Source organism: Chaetura pelagica, unplaced genomic scaffold, assembly GCF_000747805.2.
Source record: "Chaetura pelagica isolate M959 unplaced genomic scaffold, ChaPel_1.0 scaffold119, whole genome shotgun sequence".
Taxonomy (NCBI): domain Eukaryota; kingdom Metazoa; phylum Chordata; class Aves; order Apodiformes; family Apodidae; genus Chaetura; species Chaetura pelagica.
Genome location: NW_009954406.1, coordinates 807,381 through 833,163, shown reverse-complemented (window position 1 = coordinate 833,163; position 25,783 = coordinate 807,381). Strand labels below are relative to the sequence as shown.

At 34.4% G+C, this 25,783-nt stretch overlaps 1 protein-coding gene across 1 annotated transcript in view; it reads left to right on the top strand.

Annotated features, from left to right (window-relative positions):
• KIF18A (kinesin family member 18A) overlaps positions 1-22,607 on the top strand; it is a 31,983-nt gene extending 9,376 nt beyond the window's left edge. Inside the window, exons 7-16 of the mRNA XM_010004244.1 lie at positions 537-611; positions 874-983; positions 2,312-2,474; positions 4,896-5,060; positions 6,081-6,202; positions 7,495-7,733; positions 17,776-18,259; positions 18,752-18,856; positions 21,212-21,315; positions 22,465-22,607. Of these exons, the coding sequence (XP_010002546.1) occupies positions 537-611; positions 874-983; positions 2,312-2,474; positions 4,896-5,060; positions 6,081-6,202; positions 7,495-7,733; positions 17,776-18,259; positions 18,752-18,856; positions 21,212-21,315; positions 22,465-22,607 (1,710 nt within the window). The remainder of the gene's footprint in view (positions 1-536; positions 612-873; positions 984-2,311; positions 2,475-4,895; positions 5,061-6,080; positions 6,203-7,494; positions 7,734-17,775; positions 18,260-18,751; positions 18,857-21,211; positions 21,316-22,464) is intronic.
• The last annotated feature ends 3,176 nt before the right edge of the window (positions 22,608-25,783 follow it).

The following is a 25,783-nucleotide window of genomic DNA, read 5'->3' as shown; positions in this document are numbered from 1 at the left end:
TGAGCAGCTGTACAAGAGCTGTTCTGGGTTTGTTACACATAGAATTCAGTTGGAGACAAAAAGCACAATGAGGTTACAGTGATAAATTACAAATTACTCAGGTGTCCTGTCTTTTGTTCTCTGCTACTCTGATTTTTTTCATAATTGGTTGTATTGCAGCTCCTCATTTCTTCTATGCAATATGGGGTTGACTGTAGTTTCCATTTGTTGCATACTTATTGATAATTTTTATAATAAAATTTGAAAGATATACATTAGATTGTAAAGCTAGACTGAATATAATTTCAAAACATGCTTGCAGATATAAATGTAATTATTTTTTATTGTTCTGTTGAGGGAAATGATGTGCTCATACTTATGCAACAGATGACTGCAAAAGCTCAGTCACATTTCTGTTGTGCAAGTCAGGATTTTATCCATCCCTTTCCTCATAATACAGTGCAAATGTAATTATGTAATACTTCTACACTGTGTTTATCATGCAGGAAAACATGAAGGAGCCTTTTAAATTCTAACTTGTTTCTTTTCTTTAACAGTTGAAGAGCAATGTTGTTAGTGTGGACAGTCACATAAGCCAGTATGTTAAAATTTGCAATGAGCAAAAGAAAGAGGTAAGTAAAAAATCTGTTGTAACAAGTTTAAAAGATTGTTTTAACTTTGAATACAGAAAACTGTTTATGGGATAGAGCCTAAAAGACAGTACTGTGCTAATTATCCCATATGGTCTTTTGAAGTAAGAGAGAGGTTTCGTTTTCTAAGAAGAATGTCACCTACTGCCACTTGTAAAGCTTTTCAAGACATAAGGACAGAATGGTGGGTTTAAAAAAACAACAAACTGTATTCCAACTAGAAGATACTTCTTTTTTTGTGTAGATCCTAAAGCTGAAAGAGAAACTGAGAGAATATGAAGAAAAGCAAGCTGGCATTCCTGAAAACCATGATGGTGAATTTCTTTCAAAGAATCAGCAAGCAGAAATACAAAGGTAAATTATTCACATCCAAATCTTGCTTCAAAAGTTATTTCATTCTGTCTAAGTGGGAAGAATCAGTTAAGGCCAAGGTCCCTAAAATGTCTTTTTAAAATGCTGGATGTATTTGTTGGTCAGAGAATGCTTGAGTTTTAATCTTCTAGAATAACCACAGAGACAGATGTAAGCATATCCCATCTCCTTAAAATATCATCAATAAAGTGGGTGTTTCATTCTCTTCTTTCCCATGAGGATCCTGTCAGGTTCATCCTACTGATGATCTGAGTGATGAGTTGATTTGCACCCTATTCATTTATAGGTTTTGAAGTTATCTGCCACCTTTTCCCTTCTGTTAGCAACAGTGTAGAGAGCCTTATCTACATTCTGGTGTTTCAGTGTAATGACTTCAAATGTTACATGTCTTTAGGACATTTGTGTGTTAAACTGTATCTTTATTCTTATGTCAAGTTCTAACAAGTCTATGTGATGTTTTGAAATGGCTTGTGAACAACTTTGGTCATTATTGAGATACACAGTATCTTTTGGGCTGTTATGTACTGTTTTCAGTAGTCACGAGTGACCTGAAAAAGTATCACCACTGCAACTTATATTGCAACATGGTAACACTTCCAGCCTTGCTCCTTATCCTTGTTATTCTGATTTCTGTTTAAGACCAGGGATAAACTTTGAGGCCACTTGAACAATGGTCTTATTGGAATGACCCTTAGGTCTCCTTGGAATAACTTAGGAACCTTCTATCACTAGTTTGTTTTTTTCCCCATTAGCCCAGTATGTGTTAAAACGTGATGCACTTTCTGAATTTTGTCATCCATTAGTGATTAAAATTGTAGAACAGAACTTTAGAGAAAATGAGCAACTGAAGGCTCTTGTGGTTATTCTTTATTTGAGAGAGAGTTATCAGGCTTTTTGAAGGAGACATGGTGCATCCATGGCAACAGAAGTCTGATTTCTTGAATAAATTGGTAGAAGTAGTAGAGAACATAGGTATCTAGTGTCTTTTGGAGGCAGAGGTAAGACTTTTTTAAATAGGTCCCAGGTATCTTTCTTTTGAATCCTAGTGTCATAGTCATAAATACAATAAAGTTTATTTTTAGCGACCTCTTAAAACTTTCACATCCCATTCCAGTTCAAGTAAGTAAAATCTTTACTTGATGTACTGAGACTTTATTTAGTGCTTATCTATGAAAAGCTGTACTTTATTCCTCTTTTTGTTTGTTTGTTTTATTAACTTGGAATTGAAAGTTCCCCTTATAAAGTAGGTGGTCATTAAAAAGTCTTCAGTAGGTAATCCATTATTTATTCTTATCCTTTGGTTCTGATAGATACAAAGAAACCCTTAAAAGTGTATTTGCAAACCGTGAGGAAATCAGAAAGGAATACCTCAAGTTGGAACTGCAGCTGAAAGAAAACACACTGAAGACATATTACCAGAAACAATGTCATGACCAAATTCAACTAGTGTGCTCTGAAGAAAGAATAGAAAAGGTGAGTTTTCTATAATCTAATATAAAGTATCATCTGTCTTCATTTTGCTATACTAATGTATGAATTTTCCCAAGTGATTATACAATTAGTTAAATGCTTAAATATGTAATTAAAATGGGACACACTGGTTATCACTGAAGTAGCATTTTTAGACATTAATATAGAGAATGTAGCAGTAATGCCAGATGTGTTATTTTTTCCACACTGCACAGAAAACTGTTGATGTGCTTATTACTGCTAATTGTGGAAAATTTTCAACTTTTCCTTTTCAGCTTGTCAGTTACTTGTTGACTTGACTAGACTTAGGAGACTCATGGTGCTCTTGTCCAAAACTAAAGCATGTTAATGTATGTTTGAATTAGCCTTTGAAGATGTTATCAAGCTGAGAAATTCATTTGTATTTCATAAGGAAAAGCATGGACCTTGCTAAACAAGACAGTTTCTGATCATTGGTGTTTTCACTTGTCACCAGGAAAATATCTGGATGGCTCCTCAAGGACAGTTATGTGGACTGAAATAGTTATTGGATTTTATGAAAATATTTTGGGAGCTTAGTAGGAAATATTGCTGTTGTGCAGCATTAAATACTTGTGTCTTTCTAGAAGAATCAAATTACAAATAAGCGAATTAACAGTATCTTAATTTGTCTCATAAAAGTCAGTTTAAAGGAATATATGGTTCATATAGATATAAAGTTGAGGGTGGGGCTCTTTTTGCATAGTCACGGTAACACTGTATTTGGCCAAAAACTAGTTTACCATATGACTTTTTTCCCCCGTGATTCACATAAAACTTGGTTCTTAAGTAAATGTCAAAGTCAAAATGTATCACACATTTTTGCTTGTCACTAATGAAGATATTTCAAGTGACTAATGTGTTCTAGAATTCTCTGTTACACCACAGAAACTCCAAAATATTTTCTCATTGTGCCATAGTTTTATATGCTACTTACAATGGCGTAAAACTCTCTCTCTTCATAAGGAGGAGGTATAAGTTCATACACTATATTTGCTACCAGTGCTTATGAGCTAATTTAACTTTTTGCATGTTAGCAGTGCTTCACTCAAATGGTGGTTTTGCCATTAGTTAGTTAATAGATGTGATTTACTAAAGGTGAAGAGTCACTGTCTTATAAGTACAGTGCCTTCTTTATTAACAAGACTAAGTCATTGTAATGGTAAAATTAAATGTCCTTTTGTGACTACCTTGGAATGAATTGGATTTTAATTTGGAGTAGTTTGATTACCAAAGTAACTGTGCACGTTTCCCTTGTGCACTAAGAATGCTTCTGTTCTTGTATTTTTACACACTTGCTATTTCCCTAAATGCCTCTGGGTTTTCTTTCTGTAAAAGACGTGTTTAGATCACAGGGATATTTCTGAAACACTAATTTTTAAGGGAAAAGGTTTTTTATGAAGTATTTTCTCATTTTACTCTTAATTGTCCATGCTCAGTAACTAGATATAATAATGATTTTAGGTAATTTAACATGAAGCAAATGATATCTTAACTATATTTGAATATGCCCAGTTTGAAAACTTAACAATAATTTGGGAAGAAAGAAAAAACATGCTTTTAGGTTACCTTGATGTCTGTTCTTAAAAATGTTTTCTTGTTGCAAAAGTTTTGTTATAGTTAATTTTGTGAAATTCAATCCATCCTGAACCACTAATAAATCATTTCCATTTTCCACACAACTGCCCCTGTTTCCAGCAAAGCTGAACTCTGAACTCTAAGGTTAACATTCTCTGACTAGTTGTGTTAGTGACCTAATTTTTAAGTGCAGTGCAAACTATAGTTGTCCTCTGAATAGTAAGTCTCCTTTGTCTTGTTAGGACACCACTTCATTAATATCTAACTTGCTTTTGCTGGTTTTGTGCAATTTTATTATCAGATTTCAGAGAAGCATTGGAAGAAACTTGATACTTGAGGATGGAGGGTTTTTCTTTTGACAAATAGTTTATCCTTTTGTGGGCTTTTCTAGGGCACATTGCATTAGGAAAACAAAGCAAATAAAATTCCTTCTTACTCTTCATGCTTGAGTTTGTTGTATCTAGATGTGTGTTTGCATGTGCACATGTAGTTTTTCCTGTCTTTCCAGCTTGAGATAATTATGGTCTATAACAGAAATTTATCAAACCCCATGTATTACTTTTCTAAGGCATAATAAAATTACTCTAGTCTCTGTTATAAGGGCTTGTAGGAAAGAAAAATTAAAAATGTTTAAATATAATTCAGTAATGCTCATAGGAGAAAGTGCTACTTCACTTCTATTAAACTGGTCAAAAATGCCACATGTTTGTTATGCCCAGGTCCTTATATAAAGGAGTATAAACTATGGGGTTTTGTGTTTGTTTTTTTTTATGGACATATTTGTGAACATCATTTGGAAGATTTCTTCTTAAATGCTGATTTTTTTAGGCCACTTGCAAGCGGGATCAGAAGCTTGCAAGGCTTCGAACCTGCTACGAACACATGCAGAAGAAGAAAGAAGAGGAGATTGAACATTTTGAGGAAAATACCAATTGGCTGCATCGTGTTGAAAATGAAATGCGCCTCCTGAGTCAAGATGGGTGTATTCCAAAGGTAAAATACCTTCTGCTCCAAGGGCAGATTTCGTGCTTTCTAGGCAACATCTGCTTATTGTTATAGAATTATTTTTTTTCCCCCTCCCTTTGTCTTGCTTCTGTTCATGGATTCTGCCATTCTTTCAGGGTGCTTTCAAATTCTAGTGTTAGCTGTTTCTGTTCTTCTGCCCTGAAAGTACTTCACTGTTTGTGCAAGTACTCCTTGTTCATCAAAGTATACCATTACATATAGGATCCTGCTCCTGGTCATATGCTTCTAGTCTTGCCTCCTGATGCTCACCTAACCAGGTGACAACTTAATTCTTAGCCTAGTCAAAGAAACCTTTCTTTTACTGGAGATTGCTAGGGGAGAAGTGGAAAGGGGATAAGAAGTGGGAAGTTGTATTAATTTCTCAACTAATTTTAGCAAGTACAGGCAGCCTCAGGTGAGCAGCACCTGAAAGAAGAGAAGGGATAAAGGTCTGTGCAGAAGCAAGGAGAAGAGAAAAAGAAAGGTGGAGTGGCTTAAATGATAGTGTAATGCACACTTATGTGATATGAAATGGAATCTGTTTCAATACCTTTATTTTTATTTGGATTACTAAAATGTGTTTATACCTTAAATTAACTAAGAGATTTTAAGCAACATACTGACATCTCAGAAAAATAACTGAATACAGTGAGGACTTGTCTTAGACTATGTCACTGAAATTCAGATATGGGACAAGTACACAGAAAAAGAAGCAAATATGTTTTGGGGCATTCATAGATAAGTACATGTGTGTATCTGTTGGATTCTTAATACTAATTGCAGCACATTTACTATTGTTCAAAAGACTCTTTAAAGCAATATTTATGTATGTCAAGAAAAATTCAACTAATCATACTTCCTTATCATAAAATTTTATTATCATAATACAGATTCCCTCCATCTTTTCAATATAGGATGAAGAAATATTATTTCTAGTGTATATTTTAGTTTCTTACTATCGGTTTGACATATAGCTGTTTGGTTTTTTTTTCTTGCTAATTTCCCAAGGAACTCTGTAAAGATCTGCAGTGTTGCCATTTAAACCTAGAAGTTAAGGACCTGAAAGCTCAGATTGAGCACATGGTATTTCTGGTGTCCCTTCAAGATCAGCATTATAAACAGACAGAAAAGTAAGTATGACTTTATAACAGAATTGGTAAGACTTCTATTCTGACATTTGTAACTTTGGAAGACATATCCACAGATTTTAGTTGTAGTTGAAACAGAAGCAAGATTTTTCTCAACTTTTTTTTTTCTAGGTTAGAATTGTGTTTTCTTAAAAATACATGTAAAATAATAATCACAAATCTTGGTCTGTATCTACCATTGCTTAACAGGAACTGCAGGTTTACTCCAGTACTTCTTATTTCCATTTAATTTTCTTCTGTGCATAGTTTTTACAAATTGTTTAATAGACCAAGGTATCTTATTTTATTGTACTGTCTTGAACAGTAATATTGATTTTGTTTTATGAGTGTTTGTCTTCCTTTTAATTTCTTGTATTGTAGACATTGATTTACATGTAGTAAACATTGTTACTATTAAACTCTTACATAGCTAGTCAGAGTGAAAAAAGCTGAATTAGCAGGTAGCCATCAGCTCTTTTTCTATTATCAGTCTCTTGAGACTAGCTTTCTGAATATGACATAAGGAATGGCAAGTAATCACAAATCTATTCAGTAAATAAGTATATTCAGTTTATAACTGAATTGTTCCAAAATGAAGTAACCTGCTTTTCTTCCTCGTTCGGATAAAAGGATGTATCCATAAACACTGCAAAAACTAATACGTAAACCTGCGAAACTGAAAGAAAATGTTGAAAGCTACACAGCTGGTGATTACAAAGTTTGGGCTTTTATATACACATCCCTTTCCCTTTTGCTGGAACCTACTGTTTAGTCTTGCAGCTGACTCCACAGTTAATTAATTATTGTGTTCAGAAATAATTCCTAAACTTTGTTCACTTTGATTTGCATTTGTGTGTGTATCTTAATTTATTCCATTCTTTAATTAAAGATCCTGGTATCTACGTTTATTTGGACTAGTTTTCTAGTGAGATTCTAAGCACATCTAATTAAGATGTGCTTGGTTTAAACTCTTAATTTTAGAAAGACAGAATTTAGTCAAGATATGCTGACTGTATTTCTGTGGTGTTTGAGGGACGTAAGATCTTGGGCATGGAGGAAAAGCTATAGTATAGTTAGAATGAAACACAAATTTTGCAAAAGAGAAAAACCACTCTACTTAGTCATGAATATTTTAGTGTTATGGAATTCCCCAGAAATAAATTAAAATAAATTACACAGCTTGGGCAGGGCAGGGAAAGGAGACAGGGAAAAAAAACCTCCTTGTATTCCTGATACTGCAATAAAGATCAAATTAGTTATGATTTAGTCATATTTTCTTACCTCTTGTTTTACAGAGTACTAAATACTTTGCTTCCAGTTCTTCGCAAGCAATACCTGACTTTGAAGGAAGCTGGGTTGACAAATAATTTAACTGAGACTGAATTTGGGGAGATACAGCAGTTGATTCAAAGACAAAAATCAGTAGTTTGGGCTGACCAGACTGAGGAAAAGGAACAAAACGAAAAAGATGAACTAGACTTGCCAGAGATCTTTACATTTCCACAACTCGTGAACAGACTGAACACCCCATGCCGTAAGTATATAATTTTGTTCTCTGTTGGAAAAACTTGTAAATGTCTCCTGCAAAGCTATATGTCATCCATAAACACAGTGGATGCAACATTGAAGCCAAATGCAAAACTGATCTGCAGACTCACTTTCTGTGAACTATTATACTGTTCTTCATTGCTTATAGGAAGTAAGTTTGCTTTGTTAATGGCTAGTTGCACTCTGCTAACAGCTCCCTCCTTCTTTTATTGTAACATACTCTATACATCAGTGTTCCTAGATCATACAACATGGTTTCTCATAGCATTATCCTAGAGAAGCTGGCTACTTGTAGCTTGGATGAACATATGCTTTGCTGGATTAAAAATTGGTTGGACAGCCAGGTCCAAAAAGTTGTATTGAATGGAGTTAAATCCAGTTGGCAGCCAGTCACCAGTAGTGTTCCACAGGGCTCAGTGCTGGGCCTGCTCCTGTAACATTGAAAGTCATCCATAGGTAACAAGGGAAAGGCAGATTAATAATACTTCAGTTTCTCAGAAGCTGATAGTCATGGAAGAGCATTGACCGTGGAGCACTGTGAAGTGCTTCCTTTAGCCTTCTTTGTCTACACAGCCCACTCTGACCTTGAGAATTATTCTGCCAAACCCATTTATTACCTCTGTTGTCATTAAGTGTGTCATCAAGACAGTTGATTCCTAGTATTTCACTGTCTGAGATGTAAGGGCCAGATTGTGTTGAGGGTGGGCTGGGGATTTTTTTGGAGAAGGGGCTAGGAAGGCTGAGGGATTGGTGTTTGGTTGTGGGTTTTTTGGTATGGGTTTCATTTGTTTTCTGAGAAAATGGAACGGAAATACATTCTTCAAAGCTTTATGAAAGGAATTAAAATAAAAGATTGTGGTTTCCTTTCTAGTTTTATCTCTATTTTTAAACCAAAAGAATAATACATTGTTTTAAACTGATTTTGTAGTTTGTTTATTCTGTCATGACAAAGCAAATTAGTGAAGGTTTTGAAGGTGCAGGTTGTCTCCTGTCATAACTCATTTGAGAATTCAAATACTGTGGTCTTTTATTTTCAGTGCTAGAATACTGGAATCTTAAGTGCTAGCAGTTCTGATTACAAAAATCTCCCCATTCTTTTAAACAGTATTTCCTGTGTGTGTATATATCTATATATGTCTGTATTTTAATTTATAATTCAGACTGTGATTATCTGCCTGAAATTTGTAGTTTGTTTATAACTTAAAAAAACAACGCCTAAAAAATAGCATGTGTGACATGCCAAGGTTGGATTTGTGGAAGTGTAATTCTGTGACTGAAGAAGGAAAGAAATATGAACTCTTCTAAAGTACTTGTAGAACAGGAATCCAAGAGTAATGTGCGGTGGGGCTTTTGCTAGGAGATCTGTATTGTATATATGCAAGGAAAACATGAAGCCATGCTCCTGCTGGTATTTTTTTTTATACCATAGGCATATTTTTAATAATTTTTTTTCCTTTTAGGGCAACTTCCTTTCTGGCAGACTAGGTAGAGGGAAGCTTCCAAATGGAGATCTAGTAAACTGTATATAGTTTCTAATTAAATATTATTGTAGAGATTCTGTCTTATGTGGGGTATCATTGTAATGAACTTTAATTCCTGACACTTGTAAATTTTGTTGGAGTTCTTGATTAATGTACTTCTGTTCCAGGTTTTTCAAGTCCTGTGTTGTAAGAGATCAGATATGTTCTTAGTGAAATTAACACCGAAATAACTATTATTTCAATTGCACATGAAGTTTTAAAGCATAAACATTTCACTCCAATAAAATCACTACACATGATTTGGGGAAATGTCTTGCAAGTCTTAGAGAGGTTCTCTAATTATTTAATTGCTCTACATGTTTTTCAACTCTATGTTCACTGAAGTACATGAATATTTTTCAGTTAAGATGAACTTTTTTCAGCTGTAAATGGTGTCTCTTCCTGAAGATGTCCATATAAATCTTTTGTGGTATTTTTATTTTTCTTGTTGTTCTTTGGAAAAGTTAATAAGGAGACATTAGTTTCACTCCTTTCCTTTTCTTGTTAGATACAAAAGAAAACATGGTAGAACCAACTTCCTCCAATTTTTGTAACCCTTACAGGAAAGTTTATGATAATTTCTAACAAGACACTTCTCAAAATTTTTTAATGCCCTTCATCTGATTCTGTCTTCCTTCCATTTACTTTTGAGTAGTTGTATAAATGTGTTGATACTTTAAGGGGCTGTTACCAGGATTTTTTTTTCCAAATTGCTGAAGGATTTAAATCTTCACAAGCTGCTGACAGCTGAAGTTGGTGAGCTAAGTTTTTTCCAACAGCTCTTTTCCCCTTAATACACCTTATTAGTGTAAGAGTTACTTTACAGCAGCTAGACATTGTTGTACAAGAATTTCTGAACATGTCATTGTACAGAATAAGACATACTCAATAAGTACTAAAGTAACAAGACCTTGACATTAGACGTTTGAAATTGAGTTGAAATTGAATTGAGAACTGGCTTTGTATTCTGGAAGACATTAAAATTTAATTTTCAAAATTATTAGTTAGACATTCACTTATTTAATTTTCAAACATTGAGATAACAGGTGATAAACAAGTCGTATAACAAGTGATAAACGTGAAAAGTAGGCAATTCTGCTCAGAAAAAATTAAACTCTTTTCAAACATCCTGTTTACAGAATCATATTAATCTTAATGTCTCCTTACCTAAAATGTTCCTGATGCTTACACAATTCTTTCCATACGTTCTGGGAGGTGGAACAGGAAAATCCACCTACTAGTGCTTTAATTATTTTTTTTTCTGTTGAACGCAGAATGAAATAGCTCTTCTTCAGTTGTTTGAATTCACATTTAAAATATGTTCAACTATTAGGTCATATTATGTTATGGAAATCCATTTTTCTTGTCTAGAATGCATATAACAAACTATTAGGAAAAAAATATGAATTAGAAAAAATAAGTTAGTATAGGAAAATGTGAAGTAGTACAAGGGCAACATCCCGATCAGAAATACAAAGGATGTAGTAACTTCTCTTTTCCTTTAAAGGAGAAATAAATTATTCAAGAATCCAATTCCTTTTCTCTAAAGTCATCTCAGGAGTATGCTTGGCAAATGCTAGCAAGAGGTGACCTAAGAACTCAGTGAACAAATAAAAATGAAGATTTATACAGATCTTCTCGCACCTTTGGTGCATTGATATTTTATGATTTATAATTTGCTCAAGATGTTGGGAAGGAAATAGTCTTTTGTACCAAGATGAAGAAAAATCGGCCACATGCTACACAGTGGTCATTATTCCTTATACAAAAATCCATATTTCACACATAACATAACTGCATGTACCTTGACCAGTCAGCAGGGAGGAGCAATATAGTTCATTTCTTATTACTTGAATCTTATTTTTTCATGTTATGAATTGAGAGGAGTATTCTTTAATTTAAGGAAGATATTTTAAATTATTGTTTCATCAATGTATACTCCTATTTTTGTGTCTACCCATCCTAGCTATTTCTTCTGTCCTCAAACAAAAATTAGAGGGTTTTTTTGTAGAGGAAATGCTGGTTTTACACTCAGAGTTTTGTTTACAAGTACATTAAAAAAACAGGTGGTGCATTCTTTATGAAACCATAGATGTGCAACCTTATGAACAACTCAACTATTTGTATCAAGTAAAGCACAAGGTATGAAAGCAGGATAAGTTAATTTTTAAATATATTCAGGCCCCCTTTCTTCAATGTTTGTTTGTGGAAGCCATGCAGTATTCATAGAGTATGGACTGATGATGGGTGGAGAGCTATGACTGGTATTTGCAAGTATTTCTGTGAATGGGGAAGTTCTTGGCATTGTTTCAGGCATCCCATTTCCGGAAGCCTTACTGTACATTACCACTGAGAGAATGGAATTGATTTACAGGAAAAGAAAGAAAAGGTATCCATTACCTCGCCTTGTCACAAACATCTGAAAGTAAAGTCAATTATTATTTTGCATGACTGGAAAAATTGGGGTGGAGTTTGTATGTAGTAAAGAATTGATTAAAAGTGGAAAAAAACCAAGTGTTTTGTATATGGGGAAGATTTATCTTATATTGAGCAGCTTTTTCATGCTTTCCTATATAATTTTTTTCCTCATGCCCTGTAACATAGTACACCTGGCCACTGGTACCCACAAGAATACAGCCTAGATTTTAGCCTTTTTCAGTTCACAGCTGTTGTTTGCAAAACAGTTGTGAAACTGGCCATCACAGTGATGCCTTTTGGTCACATGAATATTAAATAATTGAAATGCATTTGCTAGACCTCATTTGCAATTTGGAATTCCATGAGTCAGTTGTTAGAAGAATCAAAATGTATGATTAGTGTAGTAATTAGATCAATCCTTGGTAGCCCAGAAATGTTTATTGAAATGAATACATTAATATTTTATTACGCTTTAGCAGAACAACCTGTTAGACTTAATTTAGCACAGTTTCCAGAAATAATCCCCTTATGCATGTATTAACAGGAGTTCCAGAAGAAAAGTCTGGGCCATTATTTTGTCCCAAACATCAATTAGAACTAACCCAATTCATCAGAGTCATCTTGTGTTGAACTCTACTCACTTTTGCTGTGACTCATGTTTCACAAATGCTGTCTTCTGCTTTTCATATTAACTCAGGGCTGCAAATATCTAATATTGCAATGTTTCTTTCCTGATAATCAGATCTTCTGAGTAGTTTTTTGGGACAGATAATACAACAAACTCATGACCAAAACAGCCTCATACCATTTGATGAGGGTGTTTGGTCAGTGGAGGATGACTTATTTTTAATTTCTGAGTGAATGTCTTAGTAAAAATAACATCTAAAAGAATTCTGAATCAATAGCCTGAAATTAAAGGTCAGCAAATATGTGATGTGTTCTCTAAAATGTATTTGGAGTAATGCTTGTATTTAAAGAGAAGTATTGTAGCTGAAAACACTAGCTAAGGAAATACAACTTCTAAATTATTCTCTTAAGCTACTCTGATCAGGTTAGCTGAGGATGTTTCTTAAAATATATAGTCATTCATTTTTGTATAAGAAATAAGTAGTAAACTAAATATCACTGAATCATGATGATAATGCAATGCAAAAGACTGAACAACATAAAATGTTAATCAAATACAAATCATAAACATCATTTCCCTGCATTATTATGGAACAAATTTGAAGGTTTTCTTTAGAGTTGGAATGTTTTGTTTGTCTTTCAGTAGAAAAACAGTGTCAACATGTAACGATTAGCATTAAGCATCTATTCAGGAACTATTTAGACTTGTTCCTTAAGAAAATAGGAGTAAGCCCCACTTGGTCCACCACTATGTTGTCTTCAGTACCTTGTATTTAGTAGTTGCCAGTAATACACTCCTTAGTGATAACAAGACAAATCTAGAGTCAGCTGACTTGCAGTTTCCAGTTTCAATGCAATTGGAAATCCCATTGAACCAATCACATGTAATAATTCCCAGTAGATACCTTCTAAGTAACTTGTAGCCCATATGAACTTGTAGTTCATATTTAAGGGCTTGGCCACAGCATACTGCAGTGAGTTCAGCAGTGTCATTGTTTTGTGGCAGGTAAGTGTTAGAAATAGTATGGAGTGCGAACAGGGTGTCTACTGTTTGTTAATATAGGAAATAAAGTAATTTTTTATTAACCTCATCCTCATTTTATGGATGTATTATAATGACCTCAGCTAGGAATGCACTGTTGTCTCAATTTTCTGTGTTTACTCATAGGAATATTTAGGTAAATAAGGTAAAGCATGTGCTAAAACATATATGCATACATCCCACCTAGAAGCACTCAACAAATTTGTAAAAATAGGGTAGCCTGGGAGAAAGCATTACCTAAAATTGCCATATAAATATGTCGGTTTTGGTAAGCATGAGCTGCTATGAAATGTCTCTTCTTTGTTGCTTTAGTGCTGGAAGTTCAAATTTGCCACTTAAAATATGTAAGTTGTTTGTTCTGGAGCTTTTTCTTTTTCCCTTCTTGAATAGGATTTTAGGGGAACTAGTTCTCCCAAGGTTTACCTGTCCCACTGCAATATAAGCCATGTAGTGAGAGATGACCAAATTTTCTAAAATTGTTTCCTGAAATATTCAGTGCTCATTAAGACAGATGTATGCTAAAATTGTCTTCCCTAAATTCTAAATTAATACAAGATTTGGTGTTTCAATTTGAGGCATATTATTTTTGTGTCAGTTTGTGGTACTAAATTTTCTCTTTCAGTAAACATTTTTATATCTATACATCTAAAAGTATACATCTAAATATCAATCTGTTTTATAGTAGAGTAGACTTTGAAGTATTTGAAGATAGGTTCTCACCAAAAAATGAAATCATGATACATTACTTTTCTAAGGAGAAAAACTTCTGATACCATGACCATTTGAGGAGTAGTGATTTTTGTAGCAGCTGTTGTTGTCTAAGCCCTTTTTATTTAAGCTTCTCAATGGCAACTATTAAAAGCACCTGCAAAAAATTAGTAACTGGCTTTCAGTATCTTGCTTCCTAATTAAGACAGAAATAAAAAACACTGACATTCCTGTGTTTTGTGGGTTTAAATGTTCTTCTTGCGGTATTTATGTTTATTTTAGATCATAGCTGTTTGGAGCTATATACTGGAGGTTGTCTTTTTTTACTTCTTACATCATATTTGGTTTATGCTATTTAGTGAAACCAAGTTAAAGATGATGTTGCTGATGATGTGTTTGTTTACTTTCTTGTTTACTGTGTTAGGAGCAACTTAATGCTTTCACAAAAAGCTTTGAGAAGGAGCACTTCTTGAATATTTTATATGCTTTCCAATACTTAACTGGCAAGAGAAGCTAGTTTTGTCTTAACTTCTTTTTACAAAAAGTTTCATTCCGGAAATAAATAGATTTTAAAAATAGGTCTAGGTTTTTACTAACAGCTCATATTTGCCCTATATAGAATTGCTGCAATTGTATTTTTATTAATGTATTTATATTACAGTGTGAAATACTTTTAATTAAGATGAAATTCAACAAATTATTAATGTTGGTGATACTTTTGTGTTCTTTACCTTTCTAGTTCATGGTTTAAATGCTTGCATTTACAGTTAATTTTAAAATGCTTCCAGTATTTAGTGCTGGACAAGCTTCTAAAACTTGGCACTCTCACCAAAATGTTTCTCCATCAGACTTCCTTCCTAGTAACTTTAGGGCATTAGCAAAACCTCAGTGTCTTACGGTAAGCAAACTTTCTGAAACTGAAAGCTCCCTGTCCTAATGTATCAACAGACAATTAGAATTCTAACCATTATTTTTCTCTAAACACACACTTTCAGATGCATAGAAGCAGGAGGAAAAATGAATACATTAATATTGAATAATATATCCTGAAGTTATTTCAAACACTAGACTGGAATTCTTAGATAAAGCTTATTGTTGTATTTAAGAATATAAGCTGTCAGAAAATCTTTACAAGAAGGTTTTGGCCTCAGTTTTTCATTGTGATGCCTTTCTTTTTGCAAGAAAGAAAGAAGTGTTAGTCTTTTACATAGAAGAATAATGCTGTACTCATAAAACCAAAATTAAAGAGCAAACATATTAATGAAGCACAGCATCATTGATAGTCTCACAGAGTATATATTGAAAATGGTTTGTAAATAAGTTTCTTGTTACTAACAAAATCCTATAAACCCCTGGAGAAAAATATCTTCATCAAAGTAGACCTGTGTTATTTCTGGTATTTGGGGAAGACATAGACCCTGTTTTACTACTCATTTCATTTCACTGCTCATGGATAATATTCTGAGTTAGCTTAATGTTTACATTACAATTAAACAACAGTATCTCAACAACTTGCTGCACTTCACCTAGTGAATGCTGCCTATGAATTAGACTAAGATTATTTATGAGAAAATAATTTATTTTGCATTTTAAAAAAAAGAAAAAAGTCCTTTACATGTGTACGGTGAAGTGAGCTGTACACAGGCATGTGCACACAAACAGTTCAGTCATCACATGTTAAGCAGTCCTCTCAGGCCTGAGTTCCGTATTTGTTTTTCTTCAAAACTGAAAACAGCATAATAGACTTGTAATTGTTCATGTAATTGTCCAGACATCTTTTCCTGTAAGCAGTTTGGCTTAAATTTACCTGCTTTATTGTTTATGCATTGTTGGATAAGATGTTGCATATTTGTTGAACCACGGTAGTTTAAACATTGTTCTTTCTGAAACTGAGCCCTTGAGTGAGGAATAAATGTTTACTCTCTTTTTTCAATGGTTTCATTACTGGATTAAGTGCTGGCAACATAGGTGCTAATATATATGTAAAAATTCTAATTTACCTGATACTTATCCACAAGTGCATGCACACAGAACAGGTCTAGATCTTATGGTAGTCTTTAAATCCTTTCTTGTCTCCTCACAACTCTAATTTGTATCTTCTAATTGGGCATCATTTCATGTAGCTGGTCATGAGGAATTCATCATATGGTACGTCTGGTTCCAAAGTGTGTACAAAAAAGCTGACACCAGCATCATTCTTTTGTCTTTTTGAAGGCTTCTCTTCAATGAGGCTCTTATTTCTGCCTGTTCCCCAAAACAGCTGAGGGTACTTGGGGAACTAACATTCTTAAAGCTTTTTGCCAATGGGAAATTGGCTTGCAATTTAGCAACGAGGTCAAAATTCAACGGAGGCTGAGAAGTCGTAAACAGTCAGAAAAGACTACAACATATTAAGCTTTGCTCTTTGTAAGAAATCAAACTGGGGTAGAATAATGCAATATGTGTTTTTAATCAGTTTTCCTCCTCTTCAAAGAATGTTTATGGAACAGCTAAAATGCTGTAAGTATTAACACATGAGACAGAACTAAAGCAGCATTCAGATTCAGGAGTTCAAACTAACTTTCTTACTCTGAGGCAAAAATGGAATGGAATTTGGGAAGAAATAAGTATTTATTAGCCCTGTTACATGAATACCATAGTTAATTCCTGAGTATGTTGGAGCAACTTAAAAAGCAAGAACACTTTGTGCAATTTGGTTGCTCATAGGAATAGAACAGGCAGTGCAGAAATATGGATGATGTGGCTACCAGCTGAACTGGGGCCAATCCATTGTCAATTTAAAGACTGCAGTCTTCATTTCTTAAATTTGCACTGAAAGTTAAAGCACTTGCACTTTTAACAGCCCTCTCCTACTCTTGATTTGTTTAAAAACAAGCAAAAACCCCCAAACACCTTAATGTTTTGTTCTTAACTACTTAAGTCACCACTAACCTTGCCATTTGAATTGTGATCTGTCTTAAAGTTATTCTTCTTTACTAAAAACTTAGTCTTTCATACTATGTCAATTGCTTCCATTACTACCTGCCTGAAAATAAAAATATTATGACACTTGAAGAAAAATAGTATAAATCAAGATGAATGGGACTGACTGATTACTGCTGAATTGTTTTCTTTGTTATTTTTGAGGCTGGAGTTTTTAGTAAAGACCTTTTTTTCAGAGTTTGTCTATTGAGATGACAGGATCCAAGTAACTTCTTTCTTTCCCCTTTTTCAAAACACTTTCTCATTTGTAATGTCAAAGAGTTTTGTCCCTCTTAGTGAGACTATATCATTGCTTTTGCAACAGTCTCTTTGATTTTTCTGCCTGGTACTTGCTTAGGGAAAATATGGCCATGATCAGGAGGCAGCTGTAGATTACTGTGATGTTATCATTTTAAATTAAATTAAGAGTTGTGTCATGATAATGCGATAATTTTCAATATGCTCACTCTTCCATTCCCAGTCCTCATGTCATATCTTACTTATGGTTACTTGTATATCTCTGGATTAACTTTATCAACCTATCCATATTTATAATCCTTTGAGAGCCACAGAACAAATGCTGCCATACGAACAATGCTGCAATAGAAATTCTTTGTTATATGATCAAATTAATATGTCAATGAAATAAATGTAGTAATTTCTGCTAGTAAATGTATCTCAGGAGGGAAGAGACAAGATTTAAGTATTCAATAGAGGTAAAGGTACTAACCATAGCTGCCTATGTTGCACAGGTACAACTTTTGGAACATCATCACAAGAAGTGCATAAAAACAAGCAGCAACTGGTAGAATTTGCAGTACCAGCACAGAAGACAGCCAGGCGGAAGCTGATGGACTCGCCGGTCACAGCTCAAAGTCCTGCTGTATCCAAGCCCTCCAGCCTCCAGCATCTGGACGATTCCCTCACCAAGGAAGTCCACCCTATTGTGTATACACCAGAATTGTATGGAAAGTCAGTACAAAGCTGCTGCACACAGACTGTGGTAAAGAAAGCTTTACACCTCACAGGCCTTCAGGAAGCCGATGCATGTAATATAGACATACCAGTGAAAAGGGCGAAAATTACGGACTCTACATGTGACATAATCCCAGAGTGCAATGAAACTGACATGAACTCTACAGTAGTTCTCAGTGAAGTGACAGGTGAAACAACTGACATGTCTACTGACTCATCCGTGAAGGACTCACAGCCATGCAGCAATAGCGTTCTGCAAAGGTATTTGCCATTTATATGGGCAAGGTGTATTACCCAAACAATCCTGTCTGTCTTCACTTCTGAGTTTTTCCATTTATGCCAGTTTTATTTTTAAACCCACTGTTTTGAAAATCAAACCCTCAATCAGCATCAATTGTGCCGTAATTTGAAATCAATGGTATGTTAGTGACAACAGATGAAGTTGAAAGCTTATGCTGTTTTCCTAGACGAGTACCGAAAGGAAAATGAAGCACTTTTGAAATTGTTTGTGATTTCTCAGGCAAGTTACTTTCTCTAAGCCTTACTTTTTCAGTCTGTAAAATGGATGCCTTAACCTCTTTGAGAGATGCCATTGTTAAAGCTGCTATGTGTGTGTAAAGTCCTGCAAAGCTGCCCCAAGTAATACTATTAAACTAGTTTCTAGTATTGTTTTTCAACATAATATATTAATTTACGGTTCACTTGATTTCCACTCAGAATAGATTTTACAAGAATGTAATTTCTTTATTTCAGACTTGATCTCTCTTCCTTAAAAAACAAAAATCTTACTTCAGTATTTGAGAAGCCCTCATACATGTCAATGACTTCTGCTGCAGAGAGAAAAAGAAAGGTATTAAGGTAAGATTAAACCAACTGCTCTTATACAGATGAGTTTGTGTCCACTTCTTATGTTCTCACTTAATTTTCAATATTATATTTCAAATTTGAAAACCACTTATACAAGTCAACTGGACCTATATATGAGATACTCTGATTCAAACATGTTTCACATATTTCTCTGGCAATTTGAGTAGAATCTTTATTACACTTGGTTTAGGAACTTAAGTTGTTTTAAGAAATACAAGCTAATATTGTTGTTACAGTTTGACTTAGGATCAACAATTAAACCAGAGACAACAATGTTCTAGATCCCCTCCCACTCCCACCCAGGTAGGGAAGGAGAGAGAGAATAAAGGACAGAAACTTTCTTGGTTGAAACTAAACTAGACAGCTTTAATTAAATAATAATTATAAGAAAATACATACAATTATACACAAGTGTGTTCAGGAATGTGCAAAACCTATTGCCTCCCCTAACTCCCAGCAACTCCCACAGCACTCTCCTGAGCTGTAAGCAGTTCCAGAATGTCCCAGAGACAGGAGCTGAGGGGAGAGTGTTATGAGAGTCAGGAACAGACAGGCCTAGGGATCAGTGGTGATGGCAGATGGAGTCCTCCCTGGACACTGGCCGTGAATGGAAGAGAAGGGAAGGATAAGCAGGAATGGGCTTGACTTCCATGATGCCTGACCTTATACCAAGCTTACGTAGATATATGAAATGGAATACTTGGGTCAATTTTGCTGTCTGTCTAGTCCACTCCTCTCTATGGGAGGGCTGTAGATACAACTCTTCTGCTCCTTTAGCATCTGAGACCACAGATTCAACAAGCAGAGCAAAGCATCCTTGATGTCTCAGCAGTAGCATAAACATTCCAGTGTTATCAGGCCACTAGCTGGAAAACTTGCTGCTACTTAAAAGAGAACTCACTGAAGAGGAAAAAAAAAAAACAACAGTGAAAAGAAGGTTGGCTTCATCCTGGCTCAAACCAGGACAATTGTGTATTCCAAATCTGCTGTACACTCAAAATAGAAAGATGACATGTAATTCTGAAAAGAATAATTTCGTCGTCAATTAAAAATCTAATTTGTTTTAAAATTATATGCCTTTGCTGGAACACATTAGAAGTTACCAAAATAGAAAGTGGAGAAAATACTTAACAATACTTACGTGGCCGGTGCCTTTGTTTTTCTGATAATTCATTTCCAGTCTCTGTTATGATGACTTCAGCCTTGTGGTCTGCTCTGGGAAGAACTCCCATTTCGTCACTTCTGTTTTATGATCCTGAAAGAGGCTTGTTAGTAGGAGCAGCAGATAAGCTGAAACTGAATAGGCACTAAGTGGAATTATATAATTCAGTCATTCATCTACTAACAACAGAATAAAAATATACATTTCAGCCACATTCTCTACATTAGAAATATAATTTGAAACAGTTGTATTTCTAGGACAAGGAATGAGAGACATATCGGTCATAATACATAGGCTGCTTTTACTGAATAACATTACATTCTTACTGGCAGAAGTTCTCTTCCAATTAACATGCATGAATAGAGCTTAGAACTGAGACAAAGCAGGTCTTGGTCTTTATTGCTTGCTATGTATTTTTATTTAAGCAAAACATTTTTTTTAAGAAAACTAGTGTAAATTAGGGGACTATAAATTGGGAATAATACCATATCATTAGAGGAACAGGAAAAGCACAGGAATCTGGGACATAAATAGAATTAGCTTGTTTATGAGGCTGTCTTACAGAATGTAACTAGGGAAGTTAACAAGGCAAGTGTAAAAGGCTGAGATCAGATAGGTTCATAATTTTCACTTGTAGATCTGAAGTCCATCACATAAAAGTCTATAAAATATGGAGGTTTTGTCTTAATGAATTTGAAGCTATAACAACTTTTTTGCAGCTTAGTTAAAAAGTATTTTCTGCTATGAAGCCATCCCTTCTCAACTATGCTGGAGACTGTAGAAAATTAATTGTACCAATTAAAACTGCAGTTTGTTCAATAAACACAGTTTGGTCATCTCCAGGATTTCTCACATGCAACAAGATTATTGTAGTGTTTGCATGCAAATCAAACTGGTTGTGGTTTCCAGAAAAACTGTGACCAACTGGTCTGTGTTTTAACATAAGTAGCAACACTAGTTCCTGTTTTCACAGTTGAAACATTCTTTTCAAGCTTTGAAAAGGAAAAAGGGTAGATAATATACATATCATAAATAAATCAATTTATTCTTTGCTTTGTATTATAAGCTACCTACCAAAACTGGATAATATTGTTTAATGCATTTCTGCATTGCAAGACCTAAACTACTGTATTGTAGTTTGATCATTTCACTGAAAGCAAATTCTTTTCTGACTGTTTTTCCAGTTCCACATCAAACACTGGGCTGGGCAGCCTTCATATTTCTCCAAAGCGCATTCGTCGAGAGGTCTTGTTAAGCCACAGAGCTTTGCGAGTACCCAAAATAGTAGGTGAGTGTCAAAACTTGAATGTACGACAGTGTCTTCATCCAAAATTAAGGTTGATAATCAACATTTTGTCAATTTAACTGCTGTGATCAATACGCTAAGCTGTCAGTTTGAATGGTACATCTATTAATTTTAAAAAGTAAATCTGCAGATCTAACAGTTAGCTTGATGGTATCTAATCAAAAGTTGAGATTGCTACCAAGTTTACTTTTTCCCAAGAGTTAAATTTTTCCACCAAGCATTATTTGTGTACTTGCTGAGAGATTTGGTGACCTTTATTACCAATTTTATGTTAATCAAGTACAGTTTATCAAGAAAAAAAAAAAAATTCCATATCTGTTTTCACCTGCTTGCTTTGCTTTATAACAAACACTGCACTGATTTGGACTTACACAAGTTGTTTTTCAGAAATGTATTGCTTAAACTTTGAGGCTATTTTGGGTCAACACGATAGCTGAGGAAAAGCAATATTTAGCAATATTTAGGAGTTATTTTGCTTGTAACAGTTTGGTGATAGTAATGTTATTGTGGCATTCTGTGAAAGTCTGCTACATGGTTTCTCTCCAAGGCATATACATATGTTACATACTGTAACAAAATCAGTTACAAATAGTATTTTTAGTAGATGTGCACAAATTTCTTCTGTTCACAACTTTCCAAAGACCTGCCTTTCCTAGTCCATGTCATTAAGGTGTTTGGCACTTGCAGTAATTCTTCATGTGCTAAATCCTTACAATTTCCTTTTATCTTTACCTATTTGTCTCTTTTTCTGCTCTGTCTTCAGAAATACACTTAAAAATCTTTCCTACTGCAAGTTTTTGAGCCGTTTAGAGATCAAAGATGGCTTGAAGTTTTAGTCTTCTGTTCTTATGAAACAGTCCAATCACATAGCTTTTCCCAGTGGCATAGTCAATACGCCAGTTTTACAGCACATACATGTTTTAATGTAAGAACTGATGTGAGTGAGTCAAGTACATATGAATTTGTATTATTTTCCATTCATGCATATCAAAATCAGACTTTCAATAGGTACAAGAATGTGTGTAAAAAGTCTTATACATGCTCTGTAAAGGAGATTCAGGCAGGCAAAAGTCTGCTTATGTTTATTGAATGAGTGTCTCCTATTTGTAATGACCTTTCTTTCTCCACTAGGAATGAAAATGAAGGACCAGAAGCAAGAACAGGATGTGCCAAGAAACTTAGTTAGAAGCTTTTCTGCAGGAAATGGAGCACTGAGTGTTAATTCAAGGACATCAAAAAATCTTTTACTTCATAAGAAAAAAAATAGGATTTAGTTCTGAGTTCATGAATGTTTCAAACAGCATTCATAGCAAACAAGAAGCGAGTGACTTTTGTTTCTCTCTAATGAATAGTTTTGTGTTAAAGATCTCTCAGTAATGCACTATTTCAGAAAGAACCACTTTTATGAAACACGAGGATTTTGTTAAATTCGAAGATAAGTTCATTTTAGTCTCCTCTTAAAGCTTACAAATGTCTTGCATATATGAACAAATTAAAAAGAAATTTCATTTGGACTTGAGGATGGAGAAGTGCACAGTGGACCTTTGGCCATAATCTTTGTGAGCCTAATCTTTCCTTGTGTTTATGACTAAGAAATTAATAAGACAATGCAAGTATTTAAGGGGATCAATGTTGCTGTAATTTTTAGATGCTACTGTAAATTGCTAACCTACAGTCTTAATTTTCTAATGAGAATCTTTTGATACAAAAGTTAAAAAAAAAAACAACTTTTGACCTGCTAAATTATTTCCACTGAAACTTCCCAATGTTAAAGTTGTTTTTCATTTGGAAGTAAGTCAAATAGATGTTAATAACAAAATGCATTCGTGCTTAGCATTAAGATACCAGTTTATTCTTAGCTATGTTATTTTGGATAGATATTACCAATGCAATACCAGGAGACAGAAAAATATTTACATTAAATGTTTCAACGAAGTATTATATATAATTTTTTTAGTCTGTTACTTGGCTGTAAATGTTTCTGTTTTGTTTTTCAGGTTTTAATTCAGTTGTAAATAACAATTATGTGTTAATTACTTTGAGTAGATTTTTAGTTTCAGTAAACGCAATATAATGTGAATTAAACTTTTAGGAAAAATCTATTTTTTTGCCTCTTATTTTAAAAAATGTCTGAAATAATTTTGTCAAGTATTTTATATGTACATATAGTTCATACTGTATCTTTTGATAAATGAAAAATATTCAAAGTAGTATATTTGCACTTTACAACTACCTGAAAGGACGTTTTAGAGAGGGGCTGGGTTTAGTCTCTTCTCACTCATAACTAGCTATAAGACAAGAAGGAAATGGCTTCAAGTTATGCCAGTGGAGGTCTAAGTTGCATGTTAGGAAAAACTTCTTTATAGGTTCTTAAGCACTGGAAAGGTCTGCCCAGGGAAGTGGTTGAATCAGCATGTGTTTAAAAATTACATTGATATTAGGCTTAAGGACATGGTTTAGCTGACAATTCTATGATATAGTTGTATTGTAGCCTTGACAGCCTGCCCACCGTTAGGAATATAATTCTGGTGTCTTTGGTCTGTGAAAAAGAATATACATTAATTTCCCCAGCTAAGGAGAGCTAGAGGAAGAAGTCCAAAAATCTAGTTCCAATGGTGTCAAATGACTGTCTGAAGCAAGGAGCTTGCAAACAAATCAGTTAAGCAACATGAAATATGCTGCAGAAGAAGGTCCAGCAACAGTAATGGGCTCAAAAGAGCTTCACAGGTTGTTGTTATTATTCTACCACAAGCTTTTCTGTAACAGCAGAGAACTGGATTCCATGATGTAATAGCTTTTATCAAATTTGTTCCTAAAATTGTTTCAATATTGCAAATGTTTATAGTTTATTCACTTGTCTTTATTCTCCTATAGTTTAATATTTAGACAAACTAACATCAACCTTCTTCCCAGTTATCTCCCCGTAGCTATCAAATATTGACATGTTTATTCTTGACACACTGGAGGGGCATTTCTCAGCTTCTGAAGAAAGAAGTGGTAACTGCCTGAGTATGTTTTTAGGACCACTAGTGGGAGGACTAGACAACATTGCAGAGGCTGACTTCATCAGGGAGGTTCAAAGAAGAGGGAATGATTCCCTGAAAAATAGGTATTGCTAGTTAAAAATAATGAGAAAATGTGAATCTTCCTATTTGCATTCTAAAGGGAGTATAGGTGCCATAGTTGTGGTGAGCAGGGGATCATGCTGATAGCGTAGTGAGGGCTGAGAAAACATGGGCTGTGGAAAAAGCTTTTATGAACAAAGTTCTAAACATCAGAAAAGCCAAAAAAACTAGAATTTGGCACCTGACCACATCATGAGCAAGGCAGTATAAGTACTTCCAGTAAAATGCAGCAGGCAGGAGAGGGTCTTTCTCTACCATGTTGCACAAGATTATGGAATTCATTTTAAAGTTTTATGATTTTTGCACCTGGTACAACTAAAACTGTGGAGGCCATATATTTTTGATTTATGGGATTTCTTCCAAATTGTTGGTGTTTAATATAAAATTCACACTGGGAATTTCTTTTGTTCATACAGCTTCACATCTGCAAGAGGTGTGTTGGGCTTTGCTTATAAATGTAGTTCTCATGTGCATCGATCTTGTGGCATTTAAAACTCACACATATATATTCCTAGCAGTTTTTAAAGGCGTTCCTTTTCTTAATGTGTTTTACATACCCCTGAGTGGTATTGAGTCGAAGGACTTGCAACAACTTCTGGAGACTTTAAGAAAAGAAAAAAAAGTTAATAAAAAGAACACCCAGAGATGAGATGTGACTCCCCTTGATATCTGCTAAATGGGTATGTTGATCATGATTTTGTTAGCGATGTATATTTACAGTTTTTCGTGAGCAGAAATGAGACAGTTCCAGAAATTACAACAGATTGAAGCAGGTTTTTCATTTTTTGGATTACTGTTGATTGATATTCTGCTTTATTCATCATACGTTTGTTACACACTATGAACTCATCTAGACTTCATAAGTAGAAGGTGCTTCAGAGCACATTCCACGAGGTGCTGGTACAGAACTTTTCAGTGCCTGGTAAGTTTTTTGTCAGATTGCCAGTTACTTAGGTAGGAAGCAAAGAATATTTGGGAAGTAGAGGAAGTATGTTATAACTCATTTAATTTTCCTGCCAAGCTACATTGTCTGTTTACCTGTTGGCCTGCCTTTATAAACTAATTTAAGTGATAGCATTTATCTGAAGTATACATTTAATTGATTTCTCTCAGCTGCACCATGCAGTGTTAAATCGTGCCAGATGGGATGTAACGGAATATTGCACAACATAACATGACTCAGGCTGAATCAAGAATTCAAATGATTTGGGTCAATCTAATCTTGTTTAGTGTCAAAAAAAAATAGCAGTAGTTTTAAAATAAATTCACTGGAAGGAAATGTTCCTTAACGATTCTAGAGTCTGATGTCTTGGATACCTAATACT